Raw genomic sequence first — 7,230 nt, 5'->3', positions numbered from 1 at the left:
AGGTCTCATCAATGTGTCTTGGGTTGTATAAGAGTTGTGCATCTTGATTGTGCAAAAATCATTTTCCTATTCCATTTGTTGGGTTTGAGTTTTTTTTTTTTTTTTTTGAGAAACTACAATTACGATTCTAATTACCAATAAATTTGTAATGTGCTCCCAAATCTTTCAATTTTTGCAATATTCTCCCATGTTGGAATATATACCAACCTTCCATTAGGGTTGTAATGTCCTCATTCTAGGCCCAAAATAGCAAAAATAACCCTAAAAGAAAACTTAGGAAAAATATTAAAAAAAAAAAATGAAAACGAATTATTTTTTCCTGAATTTTGTCCTTTTTTTATTTTATTTTTTCTTTCCTAAATTTGTTGTTGTTTTTTCTGAATTATTTTTTTGTCTTCTTTTTTTATCAAGTTATTTTATCATTTTGGGCTGAAAACGGGACATTGCAACATCAATAATAAATTGGAGGAAAGGGGGAGGAGGACGTTGCAAAAATTGAAACCAGAGAAACCCAGGAAGAGATGTTCATATGATTTCCCACATGAGAAGTTTGAGCTTCCAAATTATTTTCCAAAAAATTGTATTGAGGGGGTTCAAAGGGGTGGGTGTGTTGATGTTGTAAACTGAAAAAACAGAAAAGTCCACCGTTTTGCTGGGTAACCAAACCTGTTTATCAGGGGTTAGAAGAGATAAATGTAGTTTCCTCCTTTCTCTAAGCTTGTAGGATTTGAGTTTGATTAAAGCCCAATCAACTTGCATTAAACAGTTTTTTTTTTACACTATAGACTTTTATCTTGTAGCAACTTGAGATTTCATGGTTTTGACAATTCTTGGGAACAAACGTACCGCTTGGTTAGTTCCTACCCCTAATAATGTTGTTCCACTCTTTGCTTCCTCAGTAATGACCGCACGTTTTTTCAATGTGTTATCCAACTGTGCATAAGCATATATATAAATATACCATTAGGAAATGGTTTCCTTTAATGTCATATATCTTTCCCAATTCCCATATATAATTTAATGATATTTAAATCATCTTTTTTATATATCATAATAGAACCACATTCTTAACAGGTGTAGTACCCACTAATAAGTAAATAAATTTCGCACCAGAAAGAATCCTTGGTCTGTTTATAGTCGCAACTGTTGTCATAGTCAACAAGGTTGAAACCACGAGGAAAAAACTTAGAATTGGTGGGGCGATCCTCCCGGTGAACTGACCGTACCCCAAACCGACACAGGTGAACAAGCAGAGTAGACTAGGGCGCTTGAGAGAACCATGTCGAAGGAACTCGGCAAAATGACCCCGTAACTTAGGAAGAAGGGGTGCACTCCTATCTTTTGATTAGGAAAGGGGTAGCGACTATTTATTAAAAACACAGGACTCTGCTAAGTGGCAACACGACGTATAGTCTGCTGCCCAGTTTAGACATTAAATCCTTCCACAACCTGTTAAAAATAGGGAGTCATGGTTATAACCTCGAAGACTTACATAACTACAGGAAGTAAAACTAGATTTCTAAAAAAAAGAAAGAAAAAAAAGAAAAGAAGAAGGAAACACCAGTTACCTTGTAGTTTATAAAGAAGAATCTCATTTCTTTTTAATGTTGATAGTGAAATCCTTCCTAATTGGTTGAGACAACAAGAAAAGCTTCATGTCAGATAACAATTAAAAAACAATAGTATAAGACCACTAAAATCATAATCTCTTTTATATTGGATCAGAGATTATTGGGAATAAATATGCTAAATCGAATAAGGGGAGAAAAAAAAAAAAAAAAATACCTGTTGCCACTTTATCTTTGTAAAGATTGGCTTTTTGACGAACTCCTTTAATGGTACTGAAAACCAGTCAAACAATATTTTAAACAAGTCTATTCTTTATAGTAGACAAATAAAATAGCTAACAGTAAAAAAAATCATTCAAAAAAGATATGTTCAACTTTACAACACATTTGCAAGGATATCTACAATTTGAAAGTCTTCAATTGTTAGAAGGTGAAGCCATTCCATAACGATGCTTCTTATATCCTAAATCATAATAATAAATATTCAAAATTATACCATCAGATTAGTTGTCATAATGCAAATGATAAACTATTATATTAAGCACATAATTTGAATTTACAATTATTGCAAAGCAAGTGAACAAAAATCTCTATCCAAACTAAAGTTTAACAGATCATATCATAAACAATAATTAGGTATATGCAACAACAAGAAGTATCAAAGGAGAATTACTTACTCATAGAACATTTCCCAAAGCTGTCCATTCCAATGTAAAAGTAATCTTGCAAAACAAAGAAACCGCAAATAATAAAAAAGATAGATTTAGAAAGAATACAATCATAAATTATAAATTAAATAAAAAATTTATATCCCTAATCTAGTTTTCATTGTATAAGACATTTGATTATCGACTTCTTATTCCTAATATAGTTTTCATTGTACAAGTCGCTAGCTATAGGCAAAATAACGTTGCATTACATGAGAAATGAAGTGTGTAGATGGAGTCGAAACCATTCTACCGAAGAAATTCAAACAGAACAAGAAAAATTCTCTATCCACCAGATTCTCTATAGTTTAAGTGAATCAGTTGGAACTTTCAATAGCATGGTTCAACAAATTCTCTATCCACCAGATTATGAGCCACTACATTCAACATCTATCACCCATGCCTAAAGGGGTTCACCAAGAATGTATAAGGAAGCTCCAAGGACAGTAATGCAATTGAGTGCTTTCAATACGAATTGATAGCCACAATATGAAATTAAGTCAATTATGATATACAAATTATCATTTTTAAATATCATAATACATCCCCTAGTAGAATCATGTTTTGAATCTAGAGTTAATACCCAACTAATAAACTAAATTCAAAACTTACATTGCCAAACTCAGCAACCCAAAGAGTTTATTTATGACTTCTATGCTAAACCAGAGGGGAAAAAAAAAATTACCTGCTTCCGTTGTATCATGTAAAGATCGGGTTTCTTTTCAATGAGAATATAGTCTGTTACAAACAGGCTATCTGCAATTGCTGCCGAAATGGGGCAACTGAAAAATGAAATTCAAGAGCGTCGTAAAGTGCTAAACCTCTTTTTGATAAATGTTAAGAGCAAGAGATCCAACAAGGGCAGAAGAACGCATTGACACCGTCAAAGAGAACTTAAGGAAAAAAAGCAGGGTGCAAGTGCTGCAGGAGGAGTAGCAAGCACTCATTGTGTGGGCTGTCACCCTCGGTGACCAGGAAAACCACTAGAAGAAATTAAAAAAATTAGTGACTTTATGTTTTTTAAATAATTCATGTAGTTAGCATAATGCTTTTAAAGCTCTAGTAAAGGCATGTGGTTGTTTATGTAATGTAGTGCTTTATGTAGTAGTAACGAATAAATCTTTTGGATTATGTTTTTTCTCTTAACATTTATCAAAAATAGGTCTAACACTCTACGACGCTCTTGAATTTCATTTTTCAGTTGCCCCATTTCGGCAGCAATTGCAGAAGAATGCATTGGTGCTGTCAGAGAAAACATAAGGGAAAAGCAGAGGAGGCTGCAAGTGCTGCAGGAGGAGCAACAAGCACTCATTGTGTGGGCTGTCACCCTCGGTGAATAGGAAAACCACTGGAAGAAATTAAAAAAATTAGTGACTTTATGTTTTTTAAATAATTCATGTAGTTAGCATAATACTTTTAAAGCTCTAGTAAAGGCATATGTGGTTGTTTATGTAATGTAGTGCTTTATGTAGTAGTAATGAATAAATCTTTTGGATAAATGTTTTTTCTCTACAGGCCTCTTACTTAAACCCACTCAAACAATATTAAAAAGAATTTTAAAAAAAAAAAATTCTTTCATAGGATACTTTTGAGTTTCATCTTTGTTTATCATTTGATCCAATTACCTTCTATATTCTCCGGCAAACCATAAAGTACATTTTATTAACTCATTAAACAAGTCCATCTTAAAATATAGAAGAAAATAACTAAGAACAGTAAAAATACCACATATTTGCAATCGACTTCATTAAGGATATCAATAATTTGGAAATCATCTATTTTGAGCAGGTGAAGCCTTCCCAGAATGGTGCTACTTATATCCTAAATCATTATAAGTATTTAAAATTTTACCACAATATTAGTTTTGTCATGCAAATGAAAGAAAGACTAAGCCATAATATTAATTTAAAATTATTACAAAGCAAGATAACAAAATGAGTTACAGTAGCATTTTACCTTGAATAATTTTTATAGAGTCCAAACTTAAGTCAATGCAAATACATCCAAGCACAAATCCATAAAATCAACCAAGAGTCTTAAAAACTAATAAGCATGGAAGTAAAACCCTTGATCCAAAAAAAGCACCATCCAAATCACATGATTAATGTTGCCTTTTGTAGATGACTTAGCCGTTGAGTTGATTTGATTTCCTTCTTGAGATAGTGCTAGCCGTAGTGTTTATTTGGTTGCCTTGTATGGAGTGTTTTGTAGAATCATGGTTTTCCTTTGATGGTTCCTTATAACCCGTTGTTATATTATCTTACTCTATGAATCTTCTAAACAAGTCAATTATCAAAGCCAACTATAGTCATCTAAACAAATTCCAGAAGGCAGAAGACCAAAAGAACACCGACACTGAGACTATTAAAAAAGATGAATCCACATAGACATAGGCACATAGCCATGTAATGTGTCATGAGATTTATGAATCTATGATCAATCCTCCAACAGTCCAATATGCGTAAAATATTAAAAGCAACAAACTTGTCATTCAAAGTCAAATGCAAGGATTTACAGTGCAATATAAAATACACAATAAACAAAACAACAAAAGATGAAAGCATTGCCTTTGAAAGACCCACATGGCCACAGGACACACCCGTCTCCCACAAGACCACACACTGGCACACAACATGCAATATCAGTAGAGCTAGGGATCAATTCATAACTTACATTGGCCGCAAAAAGTGTGACCCCCATAGAGATCGATTCCTTCCACAGCCTGTTAGAAGTAGGGATTCATGATTATAACTACAAAACTTTAATAACTAGCCTAAGGGAAGTAAAACTAGATTTCTAACTAACAAAAAGAAAACCTAGTTACCTTATAGTTATATTGAACATTCCCATCATCTTTTCTACCTTCATACTTCAAATATTCAATTACGAAATCGTTATTTCGTTGAGGCAACTGCATAAAGTACAAGAAAACCTTCATCTTAGATAACAATGAAAATAATAATAATATAAGACAAAAAAATAAATAAAATAAATAAATCATAATCTCTTTTTTGGGAATCAATATGTTAAACAAAAAAGGTGAAAAATTACCTGTTTTCGTTCTATCATGTAGACATCAGGTTCCTTCTCAACAATCATACCTTCTTTTACCAACTCAATTAACGTCACTGAAAATCACTCAAACAATATTAGAAAGAAATAAAGAAAGTACATTATTTCATAAGAGAATCTTGAATTTCATCGTTGTTTATAATTTGATTCAATTACCTTCTATGTCCACCTGCAAACCAAAAAGTACAACGCGATATTAACTCATAAAACAAGTCTATCTTTAAATACAAAAGAAAATAACTGAGAATTGTAAAAAAGAAACTCATTCAAAAAAGATATATTCAACTTTACCACACATTTGCAATTGATTTCATTCAGAATATCAATTAGTTTAAAGTCGTCAATTGTTCGGTGATGAAGCCATCCCATTACGGTGCTCCTCATATCCTAAATCATAACAAATATTCAGAATTGTACCACAAGATTAGTTTTGTCCTTTAATGCAAAAGAGAGACTATTATACCAAGGCCATAATTTGAATTTAAAACTATTGCAAAGCAATTGAACATAATGAGTTACTGTAGCATTTTACCTTCCCTCTACAGATTTTATGGGGGCCAAAATTGAGTCGTCGAATGCATAGGCCTGGAGCATAATGACTGAGAACCTACAAAGGTAAGAACATAAACAATAATTAGGTATATTCAACACGTAATAGATTCCCCCAAGTTTTCATCTTTTGTATAAATTTTCCCTTTCAAGTTATTCATCTCACCCGTAATGTCACAACAAGATTTTCAAATCTTATTGCACCCAAATTAAAATAGAAATGCTTTGGATTGGCCCATAACGTCAATTCTTCCGAAGAGCACAATCCAAACAAATCATTTGGCACTAACTGCAAGAAACAACGTTACCCACAATTAATATTTATAATGTCAAAATGATCTACATTTCCAATGCAGTATTTTAAGAAAGCAAATACCACAATATCCTAAATGCATAACTATACATTTTTTTGTACAATCATCTACCACCAAAGCCTCCTAATTAGCTAGCTCTCTTCTTCATACTCGTTGAATTAATTGATACATTTTACAAAATAAATAATGTGGGACCTACTTATAGTTGGACAAATTCAAGAAGCTAAAAAAGAGACATCAATTATGCATACATTGATCTCCGTTTCATATTACAAGAACATAAGATAGTTTGCTGAATAAATAAAAAATTAATGTCATATAAGGGTTAAAAACTGTAATATGGAGTGAATTGATTTCAATAATAATTTTTTGAGCTTACTGAGATTGAAATGGATTCCAAATGTACCAAAATATCAATCAACCGAAAATATTGCTAAAAAAAAAAAAAGTGAAGCCAAAAAAAAATAAAAATAAAAAAATATTATGTTTTGTTACCTATTCTCTGATTTGAAAACTACATAAGTACAAAAAAAAAAAAAAAAAAAAAAGCTTCATGTTAATGCTATATGTTTATACTAATTGCACCCCTTCAATGTAAAACTTGAAAATAAGTGTTCAGACTCCTCTTCACAGGGAGCGTTGTGAAAAGATGGATTTTTTTTTTCTAAAATCAAATTAATAAAAACCCAAAAAAAATAAAAATTATATAGTTTGAAAAGAAAAAAATTGTTGGCTCATCATATCCATATCAACCAAGTTCAAGTTCTTCTGTGCATTTCCATCACTTGTTTTGCAAAAAAAAAAAAAAAAGAAAGAAAGAGAACCAATTTCCAAATAAACATGACATATTCAAACACAACACATATCCCCGAGGACTGACAGATTTACCCCATGCAGTCCACTTGGCTATGGATAACCCCATCGTTATTATTTCTTCTTAAAAACAAAGGTCACATATTTCTCTCTGCCTCCTTTGCGTTCACATCTTTCTGTCCCTCCTCTAAAAATTCATTACATCTC

At 32.0% G+C, this 7,230-nt stretch overlaps 1 protein-coding gene across 3 annotated transcripts in view; it reads right to left on the bottom strand.

The window, feature by feature from the left end:
- Nucleotides 1–1,080: 1,080 nt before the first annotated feature.
- Nucleotides 1,081–7,230, bottom strand: part of LOC133857581 (uncharacterized) — an 8,079-nt gene continuing 1,929 nt past the window's right edge. Inside the window, exons 4-16 of one of the 3 annotated variants that reach the window (XM_062292848.1) lie at nt 6,063–6,185; nt 5,880–5,954; nt 5,639–5,734; nt 5,504–5,516; nt 5,327–5,403; nt 5,100–5,186; nt 4,949–4,997; nt 2,961–3,623; nt 2,246–2,290; nt 1,949–2,031; nt 1,786–1,841; nt 1,569–1,625; nt 1,081–1,449 (exon numbers count right to left, since the gene is read on the bottom strand). In XM_062292848.1, coding sequence (XP_062148832.1) covers nt 3,466–3,623; nt 4,949–4,997; nt 5,100–5,186; nt 5,327–5,403; nt 5,504–5,516; nt 5,639–5,734; nt 5,880–5,954; nt 6,063–6,185 — 678 coding nt within the window. In that variant the 3' untranslated portion in view covers nt 1,081–1,449; nt 1,569–1,625; nt 1,786–1,841; ... (1 more) ...; nt 2,246–2,290; nt 2,961–3,465. The remainder of the gene's footprint in view (nt 1,450–1,568; nt 1,626–1,785; nt 1,842–1,948; nt 2,032–2,245; nt 2,291–2,960; nt 3,624–4,948; nt 4,998–5,099; nt 5,187–5,326; nt 5,404–5,503; nt 5,517–5,638; nt 5,735–5,879; nt 5,955–6,062; nt 6,186–7,230) is intronic. The other 2 variants (XM_062292849.1, XM_062292847.1) reach the window with 2 other exon arrangements.

Source organism: Alnus glutinosa, chromosome 14 (genome assembly GCF_958979055.1).
Source record: "Alnus glutinosa chromosome 14, dhAlnGlut1.1, whole genome shotgun sequence".
NCBI classification, from domain to species: Eukaryota; Viridiplantae; Streptophyta; class Magnoliopsida; order Fagales; family Betulaceae; genus Alnus; species Alnus glutinosa.
The sequence above is the reverse complement of the archived record's forward strand: the minus strand, read 5'-3'. Positions and strand labels throughout refer to the sequence as shown.